Raw genomic sequence first — 23507 nt, 5'->3', positions numbered from 1 at the left:
AAGAATTGTTAGGATTTTTTAAAAATAAAAGTCACATTTCGTAACATGAATAATTTTACGTATAGAAATAAGGATTAATTATCACAATTAAAAATTTAAAAAATTTCATAGAAGATCGTGCCCATATCGATATTTTCAAATTGTAGAAAAAAGAATGTAACAGTTCAAGTAATCAGCTGAGCATTAATATCTGCCGAAAATGAATTCAGCGCTCTAACGACGACGAAGAATCCGTGACCTACCTCAGAAAAGACTGCCGAGAGAGTGGGAGGGTTGCTCTAGAACGAGCGATAAAAGAGAGGGTGAGGCAGAAGCCTAGAGGGAAGCGGGGACGGAGGAAGGGGTGCAAAAAACCCTCTCTTACATATCTTCCTCTCTCTACCCTTTATCCTCCCTCGCGTCCGTTGCTCGATATCCTTGTCCATCCGATACGATGGCCTCTACCGTTTCGTATGTCTGCCACAGTTCCGCCACCCCTGGACAATGTCCGTCGTTCAGATATCTTCCGTCTAATTGCTCTTCCTCCCTCCGTTCTTCCATAGTGTGGAACCCGGAAACGAATATCTCGGGATGACGTATGGACTTACTGCGAGGTACAGCGAGAAAGCAAGACGGGAGGGTGGATAAGGGAAGGAGGTCTTTTCTTCTCGGGTGAAAGAAAGAATCTTATCTGCCGCTGGTTATCGCTCGAGGTACGGTCTTAGAGAGAGGGGAGGGAGGGGGTTGCTGACGATGACCATCGTTCGTCCTACTCAACGATCGTGGATGGAAGCTCGATGGATGGGAAGGGGCGGAACTCGTGAACGAAGTCGCCATTGTGCAATCTCGAACGCGAGCGTTAAAAGTGACCTAATCTTCGATAAATTCAATAATTCCCTGCCACCCTAATCAGATTCTCGAAAACCCTAAGTCTATCAGTACAAAGTTTGATCAAATTTTATCGAGAAATGATGGAATTCCTACATTGAATAATTAAAAAGTGAATGGAATTAATATTCTTGTATTTAAATTTGTAACGGAAAACGCAAACATATATATATATCTTGAAGCAACAAGAAATAAATGCTGCCAGACGAATTCGACATGATTGAAATATTTTGTTCTCTCGTGCATATTCCTAGTTTTTTTTTTAAACACTGCTAGAAAAATATGACATCGAAGCATAAACTTTCTACATCATGTATTGTAATAACAGTAACATATACATTTGTTCGTTCAAAATATTACTGTTCTAGAAAACTAGAAACTAAACCCGCGTAACCAGTGCACTGTGTAGAATTTAACATTGAATGCCTATATCTGGAGTAATCTAGATTCGTTGAGATTCACAATTACCGTGCTCATTCGTGCGCGCAATAAACTCGCATAAATTAAACTGCACTAGTCGCAGAGACCGTTTCGTTAAGCCACCATAATAAGGTCCGGTTGAACTTGCGGAAAGAGTACCGTATTGTTCCGAGGATTTTTCTTTTTGTACACACCATCGCGTCGCACCAACACCGACATTGACGTCGAAGGACACGTCCTAACAAAGGACTTGAATCCCCTTCTCTTTCGATTTTCAGGTTTTCTACCAAGGAGTCGGCCACGCACGCCATCGTAGCGGTACACAACACAGACATCAACGGCCAAACGGTGAAGTGCAGTTGGGGCAAGGAGAGTGGAGATCCTAATAATGCTCAACAAACTGGACAGGTAAACGCTCTCTATCTTTTCCTTTTATCCGCTCTACCAGGAAGACAGTTTCGACGTGAAATTCCGTCCTCCGTGTTTCTCCAACATTTACATCGCTGCTCGTATCAAACCAGAGTGAACTTTTCTACTTTATTTCATGAATAAACATTGTCGCCGATTTTTCCTTGAGACGCAATGTATGAAAAATAAAAACAGCGGCCTTATACGTGCATCAGTAGTGAATATGAATTACAAGCGACTATATATTGCAGAAAGTCAGAATTTGTTTGAAAGAGAATAGTATATGTTGACATTAATATCAAATCTGATCTCCAATGTCTACGTGTGTGTGTGTGTCAAAGCGATGAATGCAGAGAGCGACAGATACCTCGACATAAATATAAAACTTGCCGTTGTTATACGTGTCACTGGAACTGAATAATGAATACTCTCGTCTCAAAAGAAGCAAGAGCGTTCAAAGGAGGAAGTAGTTATCAGATTCGATCGCACGGTCGGTTCCTTCCGGTTTCGCGCGGCTAAAGTGTCTCTGTCGGTATATCGGTATATGGCTCGAAAGTCCGGTGAAAGAGTAAAGGCGGAAACAGAGAGAGAGAGAGAGAGAGAGAGAGAGAGAGAGAGAGAACAGGGAATCGGGCAAGATTCCGGTCTATTCAGGTGCCTCTCTTCGAAGTGTGTCGGGCTGGGTCTCTTAGCAATTAGCTCCGTTAGGATGGGTAGGTACGCCCGATCTGGGAATGGTACCCGAAGTACTTCCCAAACCCTCTCGCACTCCCCGGTAGTACTTCCGTGCATCCATCCACTGCTACTCGGCCCGTGACATCGCTCTAATTGATCTCTATTCCCATAACGCGCTTCTCCCAGGGGAGCCGAGATATCACGTTAGTACGTATCCTGCCATACCCTGTTCTCGTATTCAACGGAATCGAACTAGTTTGCGTGATATCCCGGTTCATCGTACCGCTTTAATGAAGAGCATAATAGCTGTACATTATTTCCGTAAGCCTCTTAGAAGCAGAACTACTGAAAAATCAACGCAGTTTAAATATCCGCTAATATCCGATAACATCATCCCCTCGATAATGTTTCCCCGTTTAATATCATACAAAGCTTTAGAAAAGCTTCAAGAAAACTTTAATATTGTTTAGATATTATTATGTTTGGCAAGTAAATGATTGTGAAATCAGAAAAGAAACACTTTTTTTGTATCATAAAGATTAATTGCGCACGCACAAAAGACAAACTGTACTATTTGCAAAATATACTATTTCACGATAATTCAGTAGAATAATTTGATCTGATTTCACATTGTGCACCGTAAAAGAATGAATGAGTTCACGCGAGAGGAACAGCGAAATAATAAAAAATAATTTACGTGACGGCAACGAAATGATCGCGTTGAAATTCTCGCGTCGCCCATTTCAAGTGAACGACCACACAAATCTTCGACGGAACGAAATTACCATTCCTGACCCTATCGACATCGTTAAGCATAAAATCCAGACAATGTTCTTGCTCTTTTCTATTTCATTGATCTTTGTGCTCTTTCAGGCGTTATCGTCGGCGACGTACCCATACTACGCGGCGGCGGCAGCTGCCGCCGCGGCGGCGGCGGGCGTCGCGGGTGTCGGAGGCGTCGGTGGCGTCGGCGGTGCTGGACAACTTGCAGGATACTGGTATCCGCCCCAATCTTATCCTACGACAGCGACACAAATGCAAGCCGGTGGCTTTCTTCAAGGCATGCAAGGATACACCTATGGACAGTTCGCCGGATATCAACAGGCGCAATATATGGGGTAAGCTTTTCACGCGAAATAAGTTCGTCTTTCTCGAAAATTTTGAAGACCAAGTTTTAAAAATTTTAAATGCTCGAAAAGATTTAGATGTAACACGAATATATCATCCCTCCATCTTTTCACGGCACCAAATGGATCGTAAAATTGTACAATTCGAAAATTTAAAATTAAAATAATCCTAGAATTTATATTAAAGATTTTACATTGAGTACATGTAATTATATTGTATATAGCTATATATAGGAACGTAAAGCTTAATATATTACATTATAAAACTTATATATAAATTTTTTAGAGATTCGTTAGTCTATATTGTTATTCTCTTAATAAAATTATTTCATAGCCGATAACACAAAATAGTATTTACGTAATAGTAGTTTTCAAACATATTTATTAGTTAACAGAGTAACAAAAAATATTGACAATACAATATACTTGCGACATGAGAAATATTAATATATTATATCAAGCAGAATGCAAATCCTAGCATTTGTACTGTTCTGTTAAATTATACGATCTGACAATTACGTATTTTTTACAAACGTAGCATGGGAATGGGTGCTGTCCATGCCGCTGGCACAGCGGCAGGATGGGGTCAGGGATTACCTGGGGGACCACAGTTACCACCACACCACGCCACGACGGTCACGGCACCCCCAGGGGTGCAAGCCGCACCCCCGCCACCACCGCCACCGGCACAAATGATGGCCTACCCGATGCAACAGTTCCAGGTAACCATTACTTTATCTAACCCTATCTGTATACGCGTACAAGTGTGCGCCGTATTTGTTTGTGTGATGTTGGCTAACACCGGAGTGTTTCGCTTTTTACATACCTTTGCATCTTGCCCCTGTTACATCCAAAAGCAATTTCGTCGGTGCCGGTATTGGCTTGTAAATGTTGCACGTGGAAACTCGATTCGATATCAAAAGGATATCGAAGGCATGTGTCGGCAGAAGAGTGCGCGTAGTACATACGTATACATATATATTGTCGGTGATCTTAGGAAACCTCGTAAACTTGATACTTGATATATTATTCGAGAGACCGAGCGATAGAACATGGTACGCTTCACCAAGAACAATTTTGCACGGGTGGAACAGTAAACATAGCTACAATAACACGTATGATGTAATTAGCTGCACACATATATTCGGTATAATATTTTGGCTTGAGTTAACGATATTGCGAGGTTACGGGAGCAACCGCGATATGCTAATTTTAACAATTTATACCAGCATTATTTACGATAATTACATAACGTATGCAAATAACGAACTTGCGTTTTCTTAAATTATACTGCAAGCTCAAGATTATTTTCTCTGTCAGACTAAGTAATATACTATCTGCAACATCAACGCTGCACGTTATTTTAATTAATTTCTCCGTTACAAATTCAATCCACAAAATTATTCATTCGCAATAAATAAATCGGGTGTTTGCTTAACAATTAATGAGAAATAATGCTGGGTATGAATGAAATTACAGATTACTATTGGGATCACATGTGCTTGTGCATTAAAGCTTACGATATTTTTTTATAAACAGAGTTGGGTAAAATACAAAGAGAGAGCAGAACATTTATTATGTTATTTGTATGCATATCATTTGAAATTGTAATAAGATCAATAAAATGGTAAGTATTTGTCTTACAGACAGTGACATAACTTGTTACCCATCTCTACTATGTAAATGGATGTACTTTTTAAGAAGAATGCATCGATTTTCTCACTGACGAAAGTGCTTCATGGCATTCGTGATTAGGTATTTTATGATAATTGTGTGGAGAATGTTTGTAGTACGCATGTCTAATAGATCCACATAAGTAACAGAGAGAAATGACAGAAACTTAATGCAGCATTATTTCTATTATCTTGTACCGAATTTCGAGAGATATTAATAGAAACTGAGGAAATAAAAGTTACTTAAATTTCTTCGTCAAAACATTTGAAACAATGTTTGGTATTATTACAATGGTATTCCATATGAAAAATTATTAGAAAATTAATAAGATATCGTGTTACCCTCAACGATTATCTTATGTATCTCCTTATATAATTATCTTTCTAACGCAATTTCTAATTCACTTGGTATGCGATTGCACTCTTACTAACAAACTAGTAATTTTTATATTTTTGTACACCAGACATTGATGGAGCAAGACAGACTCGCTTTCCCGCTCGACACGTGATTATATAGGAGGTTATCGAGATTTAGTTATGTTGCAAAAAATTGTGGTTCATGGCAGTGAAGTGAAATATGATACTTATCGTAGTTGTTGTCCAGAAAAATACACCTCGACCATCTTGCTTTCTGCACAGAATGCACACGTAAGAAAGTGCGCACTGCACACAGGCACACACGCCATCGCTAAAAACGACACTACTACAAAAAAAAATCTGGAATATTTGAAAAGAGATCAGGGATGGCTTCGGGCAAGCGCAGCGAATGCATTTCAACTCAGCACCGCTTTTAATGCCCCGCGTTCTTTTTGCTTCAAGAACAATTTCTGAACTTGACAACTTGAAGTCTCAGAATTGAGAACGACTATCTTAATTTAAAAGCTCGCTAAAAAGCTCTAGTCTGAAATTTTCAAATTAACTCTGCTGTTTCTTTATATTTACCTTTCCATCATTTACTAAGTAGATAAAAAAACTTGTATGAAATACACTAAAATTTTTTAATATTTATAGTTTTATATTTACTAAAAACAACACTTATTGCAAAACCACATGCTATATCTTAGCTGATATTATATTTCATATAATTTTATTTATTATCTGATATTTTTGTTTAATTATACAAACTTTAGATTGAGTTAAATATATAAACTTGTTTTTTAATAAAATTTCGGCTTATTATTATTGAATCAAAGATAGAAAACAACGTATAAATTCATGGAATTGAAGAGTAAATCGGCTCAAGGTTAAAAGATTCTTTGAGAGAAAAATACAGTTATTAGAAATAAAAGAACAAGTTTTCTGATCAATATGACTAGTAGACTGTGTTAAAGTACAGTAAAACTGAAATAAACTGGACCGACTTAATGAGCGAGTGTCTGATTGTAAATCCGATTTGCTCGCTAATTCCTTCCATCCGCCGTTGCTTTAATTTAATGATCCACAAAAATCTCTCTAAAAGGACGGGCAAAAATAAAAAATCAGCAAGTATCATAATGTTTCCGGCTTTTCAGTTAATCATACACATCCATCTTTCGCATTCTAAAAAAATAAAAAAAAAAACTGTGCCGAGATATATATTTGAACATTTTTCTGCACATGCACAGCATTTCCGGGTAACTTTAAAATCAGTCATATATTTAACAATAGCATATAGAGAAAAATCTTTAGATGGTTATTATCAGAGAAAGTATGAACAATTTGAGATAGCGTAGCATATTGTAAACGCTGTATCGATTTCGGCTTTCGGTCATTAATCTGCAGTTGTTTGCAATGCCAGTAAAACGGCCTGTCGCTCATATTGTATATATATGCTTAAGAAGATATGTACATATCACGCAGCTATAGTTGTTTAGTGAGTCTTTTGTACATATCGCACATATAGAACGGAGTAAAAGTCACGTACCATTGCATCGTCTATCGCAACGAAGGAGATATTTCGGCGAGGAAAGTTAGCTCGCTTTCGCACAAATATCTCTTTCGGAAAAACCGAGCTCGCATTATATCACTGCATGTCAAGTGAGATACCACTTTGAAAGTTGAAAACCACCGAAACTATCCTCAATTGAGAGAGAGAGAGAACACGAATTCTTAGTAACGGCACCGATAAAACAATGAAAGAGGGATGAAACGCGGGGAAATATATCGCCACCGGGATAAATTGCAATTGGCTTCCAGCGTTTATTTTGCTAATATTTTTTTTGTTACGAGAGAGTTACAAAGTTTTGCGTTTGATCATAGGATCTAAGAGAACAAATTTATACACGGATATTCGCAATTTACAATCATGAGCTAAAGGCTGCGAAGTTATGAACATGCAAATATCCCCGTGTAAATTTGTCCAGCGTGTATTAAACTTTAACGTGCAGCTAACAATACAGAATGTAGATCAACCAATAAAAAAATTAACAAAAAAGAAGAACATGCTATAAAATTAATAGAATTAATATTAGATGATGTCATGTATATAATATAGATATAAAAAAAACTATTAATAGCCTGCTCGCCACGTAGATCTTGCATGGATATGAAATGTGAAATGTAGACATTGCATGCATTATGCTTCTTGCACTTTATCTAATTCAGCTCGGGTATCCCTCCGGAGAGACTTCCTTTTTTTTCTTTACTTTTATAAAGTAATATTTATGTCAGATTATACTATTTTTATATATTATAAAATATTTTCTTTACATTTTCTTTATATTTATAATTCCAATAAATTTAATAATAATTTCGAAGAAACGTGTGACAACTTTAGTAAATAATTTTACGATTGTTGCGTTATTAATTGAAATAAATTTAATTGTGATTTATATGATTTTCAAATTGATGCATTATTTTAATAATTATTTAAAATCGAATATACATATATTGATGACGTCGTATTTGGTGCTCTTGTCGCTTATCCAGGAAGGGATGCTCGAGATTTTCAAAAAGACTATCTTTATTTACATATTTCGGTTCGCAGGCACAGTGATCGCTACCACTATCATCGCACGGCCTGGCTTATCCTTTCTTTCGAATATCAATTAGCATCAGGATAACTGCATCTACAACCTGGCTCAACCTCGCATTCAGCCTGAAATTACTCGTTGCAGCTTGTTTTTATACAAAAGGATAATATTTTCGACGGAACAAAAAGGAATGGAAGAAAACAATGTAAGAAACGAAAGCAAAATAAAAAAAAAGTGAAATTCGTGTATATTTTGTTATTGGTACAATTTATGGTATTCGATTGTAGATTTTGTAGTAATTTAAACTTGATTTTTTATCTGATGACGACTGAGAAATTTGCAGTGATTAGGTCAAGAAAACTCATTAAGTCTAATCTTACTTCGCCGTCGCCGATGCGCTCTGAATTATAATACAAGTAATTTACACTACTTGTATATTATCTAATTATTATGCATTCTTTACGTCGTTACCACTGCGCCACATGGTGGAGGTTGAGTCATGGTGAAGGTAGATTCAGGTCGATTAGAATTCATGTAGTTATAGGAGAATGTGAGGAATTGTAAACGGAAAAGCAAGAATGAAGAATGAAGCAAAAGCGAGAAAGAGAGAGAGAAAGCGAGAAAGAGAGAGAGAGAATGAATGAGAGAAAGAAAGCAAAAGTTAGAGAGTACAAGCGAGCGCGAAGACGAGTGAAAGAGAGGGAGAGAGAGGACTATTGTCGAGCATATTTCTATTACTTTCTTGAAATTCGGACCAAGATTTAACCAGCGTTTGTGTGTTCAAATGGTAAAGTGTGTTCTTGGTTGCGGTCCAGCTAGCGGATGAGGACTGGCTGACGCCTAGCCTTCTAGTGTGATGGTAAGCAAGTACACCCCACCAACAGGAACAACTTCTACAGCAACAACAGTTACCACCACCATCACCACCATCATTTCCTCCTCCACTACTACCACCACCTCCAACAACAACAACAACAACAACAACAATAACAACAACATTTCCGTCATCATCGATGCACAATCGACCGCGACAGCAAAAGCAGTAGAGCTCATGCCACTTCCGGCTTGACGACGCGCGAGTCGAAAGGCAGTTACCACGAAAAGCAGATAACACTTGTTTAATACGAAGAAACAAAGTGAGAAAATAAAAAAAAATAGCGATTAAGAATCATAATCCTATAGGTAATTTTTGCGCAAGATATGCATCCACAACACATCCCCATTTCCCCCCGTAAGTTTTCACGTCCAGTGTAAGAGAAAAAGAACCGCTACCGATTACTAAGCGGAGATACCTCTCGTCCAGTCTGTAGGATAATCTAGCATCTTGCTCGGCTTGAAGAAATAGATAGCGTTTGCCGTTACAGTAGTAGTGTCCGAAGCTTCAAATACAAAACACGAAATCCGGCATACACGTGAATAAGTCATTCGTGACGGGTCTGACAGTGTGTTTTTTTAGCGAAACTGGCCAATTACGCATACACACATGTATCGTCCAGTGATAATGAGTACATGAGAAATACGAGTCCGCATAAGTTTAACGGGGATCGTGGTTTATCACCATTTTAACAAAGCGCATAAATTTTTTGATCCTCTCTATGAAAAAGGAAAAAAAAACGAAGAGTGCCGACAGACCGCCGGATACAGACTCGTTACACGGATTCATTATTTTTGTAGTTTGGGCTTTAACAGCGAAAATAATAACTCAAAGACATAATGTCGAAGGGGACGCTCGCGGTCGAATGCGACGGCTGGCGAGCGGCTGTATAAATGATAAATACAAAGATTAATCGAAGCATACTCTCGTGAAGATATATAAATATATAAATATATATATATATAAATGAAAGAATATATATACATAAAAGAATAAAAGATTATTATAAACAAAATTCAACAACTAGTTAGTTAGATAGGCATGTTATATTAAAAGTTATTCGAGGTCGATTCGATATTCGGCGGCAAGGAGGAAGTGGATCTTGTGTATATTCAATAGCGCAGCATTTTTACGGGGATGAATATAATCACGGACCCCTTTGTACAACTCGCCCGTCTCAACAAAAAAAAAACCACGGGAATTACTACTGGATCCACGTATCTTATCCCATTTGCCACGGCGAAAAGACTTCGTATCTCGATCAATATACTTGTTTATCGGTTTCGTGGCCAAACGATAATTCACACATTGAAATCTTTACAGGCAGTTTAGCATCCATTTTTATCATTCGAATCTGTCTTTCGGACGCGACACTTAGACCTGTTGGATACTTTTATAAAAAACAGACATGTACACACGCCATTGGGAGGCATTGGCGAATTAGCACAATTTCCAAACTGAGAAAGTGGCGAAACACGCAAAACCAATCAGATCACCGTGGTTTTTAAGTAAAACGTTAGATTTTTATATAAGATGACTATGTACAACCAAAGGAAATCGAGATTTTGACGTTTAAGCAATAAAGCGATAAGCTTAGGAAGAAAAAAAAGCAGCCATCGATCCCTCCGTCTCTTTATAAATCAATCTCGCTGCGTAAAACGAGAGAGTACACGAATTCTTAACAACGAAAACAAATAATAATTAATAGAATGGACAAGATAGCTAGAGGAGACGGTGCGTGCACGTGTGTATTTTAAAATTGTTCGTGGGGAGCAGTAAAACGATCACAATATCCTCGTTGTCCCGAATTTCGACTTGACCAAATTGATACAAAAGAAAGACGAGACCGAAACTCGTATAAATCGCGAACACGTAAGCAATTGCATGAGTGCAATCGTACATATGGGAGAGCGCTAGTGGGGGAGGGAAAGAAAGTATGAAAGCGAAAAGAGAGAGAAAGAATGAGAGGGAGAGAAAGGGAGCATGAGAACAAGACCGAGCGACGAATAAACTGCACAAGCACAAGCAAGGGACGAGGAGAAAGAGGGGTTAAATAATTCGTAGATAGACATATTGCACAAACAGCACGAAAGTTAGATTAGACGAGTTAAGTTTTTTTTTGTTCACGCGTGCCCTGTCCGCGCGGCAGCCGTTTTAGGATCTTGATCGTACATAATCTCATCATCGGCGTGCTGCTCTGCCCTTAAAACTATCCCCGTTTGCTGGAAAAGGATCGGTCGAAAGGGATGGGACGCGAAATGATAGCACGACGAGGTGATAGCACGAGCAGTTTCAATACTTGAAAAGATGGGAAGCGGCTGAAACTTATTGCGACCGTTTCCGCGCTCGATCATTTGTATTTCCATCGTCCTGCTTCTTGCACTTCGTATCTACTGTCCCTTCTTACCCCTTCGGTTTTAAGTACCACAACTCATACTCGTCGTATCGATAATATCTTGTTCTCGCTTTTCCTTCGAAAAGCGTTTATATCGGAGCAACGAGTAGAACCGGGGCGAATGTAGAAACTAGTGAAATTAAAAACTTCAAGTCCTTAATCGGCAAAGAGTCGTAAAAAATATAATTTTGATTCGATATTTCTTTCTTTTTAAAATCTCTAAAATATCAATTTTTTTAAAATATATATTGTATAAAATTTTTACAATTAATCTTTCGCTGTGAGAGGCTTTAGAAATTATAAGCTTGAAACTCCACAAAATTATCTATCTTGTATAGAATACATTTGAAATTCGATATTTGACTCATGAGTCTTCAATATCACTGTTCCCGTTTATATTGAGAGGGGCTCACTATTCAAAAACGTCGCCCTCTTTGTAAGGCGTGATGATTTCACCTCACTTTGTCTCTTTCGAATGTCTCTCTCATGACATATTCCGTGGATACATCTATAATTTTGCTCGCACGAACAGGTAAAGAGAACAAGAAATAAAAAGAGGGAGGAGAAAGAGGTTCGGTTAGATTAAGAGGCATAGAGAGCACATCGATGATGACTAAAATAAAAACGAGATAGGACGAGCGATAGACGTTGGTATTAATCAAAAGATAGACGGATCGTGCTTTAAGTGAATCAAAAGCGTGTTCGACGTTTCTCAATCAAAAAGATCAATGATCAAAGTACGGCACACACGAATGATCGAAATGTAGCGAAGGAAGTGGAGTACGGCACAATCAAATCTGCCCAACATCGCATAGAGTTTAGATGTTTTGTGATGAAAGTAGAGACAGAAAGGGTGAGAAAAGAGAGAGAGAGAGAGAAAGAGAGAGAATGTGTGTGTCTATGTGCATGTATGTGCGTCTGTGCGTGTCTGTGTGTCTACCAACGATCCGTCGCGATTGTGTCAACCAGATAAAAGAGTGATTTTCCCGTGAGAGGAAAGCTCGACAATAAAAATCGTCACATTTCAGCATTTTCAATCGCGATGAATGATTCTGATATAGTAATTTATACGTAACCAAAATTAAGAATAACAGTGTTGCCGCTACATTGGCTGCATTTTTTTATCGCCTTGCTCTTATTTGATTTGCAGCTTTACGAAGAAATGTAAAATTCGTTTTCTCAATCGTTATATCTGAGTTCAATTTTCAGTCACGTTTGAGTGAGAATCATGAAAAGATATATTATCAGATTTATTTCTTTATTTGTGTTGTTGCTGGCATATATATGTTATTAGAATATATTTATTCATACATATGTTCAATTATCTGCACATAATTTTCTTATTGAATGCATTTAGCTTATTCTAAATTTTATTATTTTCATTATGTCTTTATAGTTTAGTACAATAATATACAAATTATCATGCACGATCGCACGTGATGTAAGCGCGACCACGATTATTTCTTGCAGTTTCTTGCATGTGATGAACATCAAATTTTATAATCATCTTTCGATTCAGTTCTGTCGTAACCTGCACTTTTTGAAAAAATTTTGCCTATATCATTACGGTTAAATATTATTTTTTCATTGTTTATAATATAATAATGTTATCGTCAAATGTCTAACAAACTATTAAGAAAATTAAAAATATCAGAGTGTAAATATATTTACAATAAAATGCAGGTTACAATCGCGATTTGCAAGAAAATTTTCGTATTATTTAAAATTCTATCTTAAAAACGAAATCGTCATGTTATATATAACCGAATCTCGTTTTCTAATAGAAATTGGGTGACTAGCCTCGAGGACACGGCACGAGTATGCAAAGAGAAAGCAACAAAATTATAAATAAATATATATACATACATATAAATACAAAAATGCATATATATATTATATATATAAATATATATACTTGCGCGCAGCGGCGGCGAGGGCTGTTATTTTCAATCGTCGTGCGTAAAACAAAGCACTGTGCGTGAAAAAGAGAGAAAGAGTTAGCTTTTAAGAAAAACGACATGAAAAAGAACATATATAAGTAAAAAAGAAAATATCGTGTACATTATTAGTTAGGCAAAAGAAATAAAAAATATAGGTTATTTTTGTGAAAGGTGGAACGAGCGAGGGGAGGGAGGGGGAACAAAGAAAGAGAGAGAGAGAGAGAGAGAGAGAGAGAGAGAGAGAGAGAGAGAGAGAGCGTGTGGCAAGAGGGACCCAATGGCAGAATGTAACACGAATTATGCAATAAGAATCTGTTATCGCGTGCGTTTGCATCTGTCAATCAATTTCTGTACAGTAACGTATACCGGGAAGCGTTTAATCAACAAAAAAAAGAATATTAATTGGATTTGACACACTCTACTTTTACGTTCCTTACGTTCCGCCCAATCGCTCCCCTTGTCGAATTGCTCGCTATGCACTCCGACTCGATTCCACCTTCGACAGAGAAAAAAAAAGGTGAGGGAGCCTCGCGTTCTTTCAAAGAATCAGCGCGGAAACCCCGACACTCTTGTAAAAAGTATTTAAAGAATGGCGCCTTAAACATGAAGGCGTGTGTATAACTTGATGTAGTCCTGTACGTTGTCTAGGACATATACCGAGTGGAGTTAGCCGATTGAGTGCGACTTGTCGCGTTAAACAGGAAACCAAAATGTAGCATAAAGTGATAGATAGATAATTATTAATGTAATCTGACTTAGTAGGCAAAAGAGAAAACAAAGGGGCAATGGAATCGCGGACGGAAACGACGGATGACGGGGAAGTGTGAAACGGGGCGAAATAAATTGTAAAAAAAAAGAGAGGGGGCAAACTTGTGACGAGAGCCACACCGTAGGACAAAACTGGCAAAAAGAGATCCACTTATGGTACCTAAGTCATGGACCCATTTCGGGAAAAGGGACACGCGCGCGCATACACGAGGTGTAAAAAAACATATACGCGTATGTAAATACACACAACACCAAATACACAAAATGCATACAGCATTCGTGTAGAATATAGTGGCGAGAGAAACTTAACAAAAAAGCTCTAGACGTAGTCTAGTCTAATCTAGCTTGTCGATCATTTAGGTTAAACAAAAATAAAAGCGTTCATGAGGGATAGTGCAATAACTAAATATCCGCAAGTTATACTCAGCACTCTTATACGGCACAAATGGCAGGACACATGTATATGCATACACCGAAAAAAAAAACAGATATTGACATGTATAAACATATGTACATGTATACACACATACACATACAGGAACGCGTGCTGCGGCTGCTGCCTCCATCCTTTGCCCGCGTCCTTTTTAACTCACAGCTCTCAGATTCTACAATCTGACAATTGGCGTATCAGGTAACGTGAGTCACACCATTTCGAGATTTTTACTGTTACATTGTTCAAGCTTTACCGAAGCGACCGCTCCTGGTTATCCTATCCTTATCGAATTACTACAGTCTCGAGTTACAACAAAATTCAATGCGTGCCTTTATTATTTTTTTTTTCTTTTTCGCTCCTCGATTCCCGTCACGTAGAAAGCGTGTTTCTTCTCTTCTATTAGTATCGCGTAACGGGCACTGTGTCATTTCGACTCTTCTTCATCCGTGCGTCTCCTCCCTTGGATGCTCTCTTATTTGTTTCCACGATTCTCTCCGATGCCACCGCATACATACCTCCGCCTGAACAGACTTATCTCGCGGAGACTTACCAAACGATAGTCGACAATCATTGAAGAAACATACATTTAGAAACTTGTACGTGTTCTTTTCACCGAGGGCTAGGTATTAATTATCGTCACCGACGTGTTTGCACAAGTCTCGTGCAGGCAACAGACAGAGGAGGTGGCGTCGGTCCTGGAGGAAGTAAGAGAGCAAGGAGTATAATATAATATATATTAATTGCCTACGATGCTATCCTACCGTGTTCGTAATGCTTTTGCCTCTCGCAGGTGTACCGCAAAACGTGATTTTGATATCGATCAACACGTAGGTACCGCGATGCACACACGAAACATATCATCGAGCCAATCAGTCGATCCTACCACTCCCAATTAGGAATTACAATGAGGGATGTGGAATGCAATTAAGCGATTGATGCTTCACAAGTTACTCAAACTGCAGTTTGTGCTCACGAAAAACGTTTTTTCTCTTTTCGCGACACTAGAGCGGTGGCGCTTAAGAACGAGACTTTAGCCGATCCCGTAAAATTGATTGCACACTACATTTGTTTTGATCGTAACAAATTGCGTGCGTAGCAGTGACAATCGTCATAATTTACTTCGATGTAATCTGAACGTGATATCAAGAATAGTATTCATGGGCTGTGTACTTAAATTAAGGTCTCGCTTTAGTTTCCATTCATGATTACTGATCTTCGCACTTTCTATGAATTTCGAATATCTGTGACAATTACAAATTGATAGGTACAAGATAGTAAGTTATTGGAATTGTTAGCATTTTAATTAACATACAACGTAGGCATATCAAAATCGTTATAATTTTTTCCCCGGAATAATTTAATTGAGATTGTTAGAAGAAGTAAAACATTAATTTCCTATTCTTCTAAGAAGTGCTATTGGTTCTTTTAACAAAATTTGAAATTGTAAATCGCGCTACTGAACGCGTAGATTTTCTTTTTAATCGAGGTGCATTTAACTTAACTATTTATATTCAGATGCCCCTCGAGAGTGTAACATAATTCTTAGCGGGACGAGGGCAGCAGTCAAGCCAAATTGGGATACTTACTGATGCAAAGCACCGTGGAAACAGCTTAGTGTTAGAGCAAGAATGTTTAAGAAAAAAAAAGCACACAGTGAAAGAAAACAAAAGTAGGAGCCGTAAGCGTAGATACCGAGCATAAAACATAAAGTAATGTATGTATATAATCATATATATTATACAAGAAAGACTACAAACAACAAGACATGCGCATCTATATATAATACAAATATGTATATTATATATACATATATGCATATATATATGTGTAAGATGAATAACATTAGCCAACAGATAGAAGCTATATCGAGTATAAGCTTAACGAAGAGAAGGGAGCGAACGAATGCGGATGCGCGGCATATGTGTAAATGCGCGCTCCGTGACATACTGTGTTAAATACCTTTAGTTGTAAGAAATAAGAAAAAAACACATTGAGATGTAACTCGTAAGAGAAGATAGATGTGGCTAGCCTGCCGGACCCCCTGCGCCCCCAAATATAGATACATGTAACGTATGGAGTGAAAGAAGGGAGAGAAAGAGAGAGAGAGAGATAGAGAGAAAGAGAGAATGTGCGAAAGAAAGCGTGTGTGAGAGAAAAGAGATTAATTGGGCGAACATGCGAGGAAGAAATGGAAGAGTACGAATGTGTCGGATGGCATACAAGGAAAAAAAAGCGGGTGAGAAAGCGTGAGAGTGAAAAAGAAAATAGAGAGAGAAAAATGAGATGTAGTATGCTTCAGCGGGGGGAAAAAAAAGCGTTAAGAGGTAAAATTCCAAAAAGAGAATACGATAATTATGATCGCGTCCGATTCATACAGAGATTACGACGTTCCTTCATTTTTCTCGTAGCTTTTCGTACGATTTGACGAAGTGTTGCGGGGGCCCCGTAGATATTGGCCCTTCTCCCTACCCCGATGCGATACGCGGCATATCACTTAACGACCGTACGCTAAGAAGTTAGGTGCCTTTATCCACTTCTTTATGTATATGCATTTCGGTAAAGAGAAGGACAACGAGAAACTGAACAAAAAAAAAGATAGCAAGAACGCGGAACGATCGGGAAAAAAAATATACATCGGTAAAACACATACACATATTGTAATATCACGCATGAAAACGGCACGGCGGAGCTCGAGGGAAGGGGCCGACCATCCATCCATCGTGCATCGTTCGGCACTGTGCTCATATTACGAAAACAGCCACCGAAATTTCGTCGGCACGGCGAAAAAAACAAAAACGGCAACAATTTGCGTCATAATAAACGAAAGCGACGGGAGCGATCAAAGCGCGCTCGCGACTTAAGTATACTTCCGCGATTAAACGATATTGGCCCGCGGGGTCCCATGGCAGCCTCGTTGCATATTTAAGTTAAGGAGCCGGGGAACGGCTCGAGAGTGTCACGCCGAGCGGGAGCTGTATAATGTATATGTAATTTGCAACGATGCGTGACGGCGCACGCACAAGAGACAACAATACACAAATCACACGTATACACATGTAGAAGGAACGAAGAGAGAACTGGAGCCGTGTACTACGCGCGCGGGACGGTATAGAGACAGACTTGTGTACACAGAGGCATGGCGAGGGATGTGTACGCGCTTGTAGAAACAATTTTCACACAATATACACGCAACATTACCGCGAGACGCCCTGGGACGTGCGTAAGAAAAAAAAAAAGAAACGTGTATGATATTATATATACATAACATAGCATATGAAGTACATTATAAATAATGATGAATATAAATAAAAATATATATAAATACTATGGAAAAAGTAAACAAAGTATAAATATGAAGGAAGTATATAAACGAAAATATAGGATAAAACACGCATAGGCTTAAGAATACAAGATATTATTATGATGATGTATGGTTGGTTTATAATGTAAAATATATTATAGAAAATGTATATTGTGTTATTTTGACTTCCAATCAATCCTGCGTCAGTCCTTAGAATAAAATAGAACTGCTTGTTTATAATTCCTTATGTATCCTTGATATATTATTTTATTATTTTAGTACATATTTTTTTATTAATTTAGTAATATACTTTAGTAATATACTACAATAAAAAATATTATACATATATATAAATTTATTTTAATATACATTTTTAAACATAAAAAAAATTGAATTTGCTAATAATTGTACGAGTTTTCTTTCGCCCGTAATTTTTGTGCGGCTAGAATAATTTCGTAGCAATAATCTTTCCCATCTGTTTATATGATGAAAACAAAGAGCATTTAACTCTAAGTACAAACAGCGCGTAACAATTAAACGTTTGCATTCAGCAGTAATTAAACGTAAACATCGCTCGCATCGATAGTAGCCGCGAGATATAACGGTTGTATGCGCTTGTTCTGCCCGTTAAAAAAATAAGGGTTGGGCACCACAACGCGGGTAATTATACAAACGTGGCGAACACGAAAACGAAGAGAAGGAAATATGCGCACCGTACGATACATTAACCGAGAAAAAAATGGAATTACAGTTCCATTTTTCATCAATCGCAATTCACTTCTAAAAATATTTATATTTATCTTGTAATCTTTAAAATAATTTCCACAACGTATAAAAACTTTCTTAATTAAGAAACGTTATCTAAATTGATAAGAAAGCTATTTGAAAAGTTAAAAAAACCGATAAGAGTAAAAGAAGTGAAGGACAAGTGATAAACGATCTGACCAATTTAAACATCAAATATTTCATATATTTCTTAACGTTTTCTGCATTTTTCAGGTACCTACTTCTGACAAATGCAAGAACACTGAAAACTTGCAATGCATGTGTATATTGTCCAAATGTGCTTCAATAATTAAATGCACTCCAATCTCCCCGATAATAATAACCGAGTAATGTGAGTAACTATATCTGAAATTGAAAATAAACACAATTGAACTGACGTTTTTCAGCAAAGTTTGCGCCGGGAATCGCGGGTGCAACTGTGGATGCGATGCACCCTTTGCGAGGCAGTACCTGTGCATTCATGCGCACCTGTGTACACGGTTCTGCGTAGACGGGGGATCGTGTGTTGCGTATAGCCGGTAGATACAGCCGCGCTTAATTGCGAGGCAGGGGTGCGATGCCCGGTTATTTTAGCCCAGACTGACAGACGCGCGGACATGACAGCCGAGGAAGTCCGAGCTCCCTGTTCGCGCCGCGTGTGCAGCAGCAGCAGCATCACAGTAATGCTCAACCACTCACATGTCGTATTGCGCTAATCATTTTCTTGACATTTGCTAATTTTGCCGGGCCGGAAAACATCGCTTCTTTTTCACAAAAAGCTCTCTCTCTCTCTCTCTCTCTCTCTCTCTCTCTCTCTCTCTCTCTCCGCATTTTATATCTCCACATCACACGGGATAATTTTAAATTTGCTTTAAAAAATTGATAATAATGATAATACTGCGATACATGTAACGGTAAATATTGCGATTGTACGGTAAATATGCGGGCGATCGCTTTGTTCTTTCAGCATAACAATCTTTTTAAATCTGATAATTACATTTGGCCAATTTCAAAGTCTCGCATGCCTTTTATATAATAGCATTCTTGAATAATGTGATCAAAGTGATCATTATTTTCACATCTTTGCATATTATGTAAATTGTTATATCATTGACGAGATCATTGTTGTTCAAGATCATTGTTGTAAGCTCTTCCTAATGAAAGTTTTAGGAAATAAAGCTGCGAATTAATACCACATTCGCAAGTTGCTATACGCCGCGTAATCTAATTAAGAAAGAAATGTTAATTGTGTACAATTAAATGCAGTAAATTGAAAAAATGTATAAATGTATAATTACACAAATCTTATAAATTTAATATATTTTAGTTATCAATAAAAAATTATTATTATATTGGACAGCGAGAAATGGTGATGTATTTCTTATAAGATTGCCAAGCTTTAGGCCGTTAATGATTACAAAAATTTGGGAACCTCTATCATATGGATACGCATCCACCAATACACGTATACATATACGATCTATCACGTATCTTCGCGTACGTGATCTATAGATAGGCGGTTGTATCTCTGTATGCGAATGCACACACTCACAGGTCTCCGTTAATACATCGAATACCCAACGGCCGTACAAGAGAATAGCGTAGTATAAAGCATAAACTACAATTAGTGGTAATCCGCGTGACACGGGCATGGCACCCTTTGCGCATATTAGAGCATTAGCTACCGACTCATACGAGCGAACCGTACATCATTTCGGGACGTGCCCACGTCTACTGGCAAAATCGTTAAATTTACGAAGAAACACGACTGACCCGATAAATAATGACTGAATATAACTATATAATGTTTAACATCATCCATGTCTACGCACGATTGTACGGATCGTATCATTATTACAAATGGCAGAATTTTTTTTGTCAGATTTGTTAACGGCTAAATTTCATGAGATTTAAAAAAAAAGCAGTGATCATGCACAAACTAAATGCCAAAATAAATTGGTGCAAAACAAGTTAGCAAACTACATTTCATTAGAAATGGACAATTACATAAGGCTGTTCCTATTTGCAACGTAGTTCCGTGATTATTTGCTGCTTCTAAGTTGCGAAAGCTCGTAGCATCAATTATAGTGATAAACGGATCTCGCGAATGTGGTTGGTTAATGTGGTTCTCGCGATTATCGAGACGTTGACGGTGCATCTTATGGATAAGGGCACTGTGAATCCTGCCTACTTATCTGTACAGTCAAGGTACGGGAATGGGAGCACCGCAATTTTATGGTTTCGCGGAAATAGATATGGACTACAGTCAAGAGCCAAGTGAGGCAAAACGCGATCGTAAAAAAAGGAAAGGTATCAGTCTATCCTCGAAAGGTGCATCGTTTGCAGAGTCTGTTTTAAGAGGATGAAAGATTCTTGAAATGTAAGTTCTTTTTCTAAGATTTGCGACGTAAAGCAGATTACTTAAAAGTTACGACGGGTCTCGGCCGTATCAGACCATTATCGGTAAGAAGTCGGTTTATACGATACACCAATCACGGTTAAATAAATGAAGTATTTATATATATTTATTTTTTATATCTCTGAACATTAAAGTTTCTGTAAAATAAAGTCGTATGGATAAATCGAAGCTTTTATAAATCATTGTTTTATAGTAAAAAGAGAGTGAATTAATGCAAGCATATCATCTGTAAATAAAAAAAAAATCAGTTCATTCTCTCTTTTTATTCTACAAGATTATTGCTTTGCATGCAATGCAATAAAAAAATATAAAAAAAATAAAAAATAAAAAAAAAATCAGTTCATTCTCTTTTTTTTATTCTACAAGATTATTGCTTTGCATGCAATGCAATAATTCATAGAATTTTGCACAATTTCTCAAATAAAATTTGTTAGATACAGACTAGCGTTTGTGAAAAGTTACAGCTAATTATTATGGTTCAATAAATCACATATCTTTTTACACAGAACATTGTCAGGAAGAATTCAAAATAATTAATTTTACTTTGAATCAAATTACTTAAGTAGAATAAAGTTCGGTTTTACAAACTGGATTCAGGAATTGTGTGGTACGTTCACGCTAGATAACCTGTGCCATATCAACAGTCAGTTCCAGTTACTTTGTAGTAATTTGCCTAACAGATAGCTATGGCGTAAACTTTTACTAGCGAATACAAATCAAGTGACCTGTATGAGTATCCATAGTTGAAAGTTTAAGCTTGGGTAACTAGACACACTAGTTTACAACAACATTTTCTTTTTTGTCATAATCCAAAGATTCTCATAGATTTTTCAAACTGGTTCTGACTTTATTACAATTTCGATCTAGCACTTTACTTTATTATATTTGTTTACTCAAAATCCAAAACTCAATTATAATATTGAAACAAATATAAAATTAATCTATGTTTATTCTATCTATGTTTTTTCATTCAGTTTCATCATATTAATTTATTAATCTTGCTGAGGACAAATATTAGTTTTGCATGGTAAAAATATTTTGTCAAAAGTAATATTGTTTTTTACTAATATTTACTCCTTTCTTAAAAATAACATTTTTATGTGTAAATTTTATATAAAAAGTAAAAGAGTTTGTGTTTAAGCACGTTAAAGGTTTAACTTCGTTTTTATTTTTTTAAATACACGGATATCTGAATTTAAACTTATTGATTTAAGTACGTATTTTGTGAATATATTGTCGAAAATCAGTTTTTATGATACATTTTTTAAACCCTCGCAAAATTATCAACTACTTCACACAAAATCTGTAAACAGCGCGATATACATATATGATTAATGTAATACCCGCGCGAAACGAGATGAATAAAATGCATTTTCACGATGTTTTATCAGTGAATATAAAACATTTATTTTCAGAATAATCACTTATTAACCATTGCACGAGGTTATTCGTCACATATGTTTATCTTCTAACAGTGATAATTCTCGTAATCATCTCATGATGTATTTTGCTAACAGTAAACAAACAAAATAATATCCCATAGTATCGTATGTGCCAATTAAATCTAATTGATGCCTAACCCGAACAAAGGAAATGCGGGGTGCGGAATTCCAATTCCTTCATTTCAATCAACAGAAAAGTTTAGAGCAACAGCCTCGGAATGAAGCAAATGTGGTTCGCAGAATTGGCCTCATCGGTCACCAGAGAAGCGTGGAACAGCGTAGTTCCCTCTGCCATTCTCATTTGCGGTTGTCGGTCCACTGCCATTCCGCCGCCCTCGCAACCGCTTTCGTCCTTTACACCTTCGTATATTTCGTTCCAGCAACATCACGTTACGTAGTAAGTCTCCTCCGAACGGCCGTAAGATGCATAGTGATTGATTGTTCGGTGCTTCGGTATACGCCGAAACTATTGAAAGTGGTCGAAACGATCGTCGGAATCCAGCAATTCGATTCTCACGCAATGTACCGATCAGACCATCTTACTACAATAGACGATGTAATTACGAAAGAATTTATACAATAATTATGCCAGCATTCCGAATTCGAATTAATCGATTATAATTGATACTGTCGCATAAGTGTTTCTTTTCTTTTCAAATATTAACATATTTATTATTTTAAATAAATATATAATTCAAATAATTTAGAGAAGAGAAATATATAATTGTTATTTAAAAAAAATTATGGTTTCTTAATTCTTTCCTTCCCCCGTCTATCCAATATCATCATCTGTGCAGGTTTTTATAAACTTGTTAAGGGTAACATTTTAAAACAGTTACTGAGATAATACTAATACTGATAATAATAAACTCAATTTCTTCAAAACTTTCCTACAAAAATTGTTTTTGTAAAGAACGACCTGAACGGAAAGTCCAGCATGATCATGCGGCACAGAACATGTTAAGTCCAAAAATAAAATGTCATGTTTTTTAATAAAATATAAGCAAACAAATTAAGATTAGGCCAAACTAAGATCGGAAGAGCACACG

The 23507-nt window shown here is 37.2% G+C and overlaps 1 protein-coding gene across 5 annotated transcripts in view; it reads left to right on the top strand.

The window, feature by feature from the left end:
• Positions 1–17125, top strand: part of LOC105449926 (nucleolysin TIAR) — a 165145-nt gene extending 148020 nt beyond the window's left edge. For 2 of the 5 annotated variants that reach the window (XM_011689394.1, XM_011689392.1), the window contains exons 6-9: positions 1566–1695; positions 3244–3488; positions 4036–4219; positions 8937–12563. In XM_011689394.1, coding sequence (XP_011687696.1) covers positions 1566–1695; positions 3244–3488; positions 4036–4219; positions 8937–8978 — 601 coding nt within the window. In that variant the 3' untranslated portion in view covers positions 8979–12563. Of the gene's footprint in view, positions 1–1565; positions 1696–3243; positions 3489–4035; positions 4220–8135; positions 12564–13174 lie in introns of those variants that run through there. The other 3 variants (XM_011689395.1, XM_011689393.1, XM_011689396.1) reach the window with 3 other exon arrangements.
• The last annotated feature ends 6382 nt before the right edge of the window (positions 17126–23507 follow it).

Source organism: Wasmannia auropunctata, unplaced genomic scaffold (genome assembly GCF_000956235.1).
Source record: "Wasmannia auropunctata unplaced genomic scaffold, wasmannia.A_1.0 LD336071.1, whole genome shotgun sequence".
Taxonomy (NCBI): Eukaryota; Metazoa; Arthropoda; class Insecta; order Hymenoptera; family Formicidae; genus Wasmannia; species Wasmannia auropunctata.
Note: the sequence above shows the minus strand (reverse complement) of the source record. Positions and strands in the feature narration are given on the sequence as shown.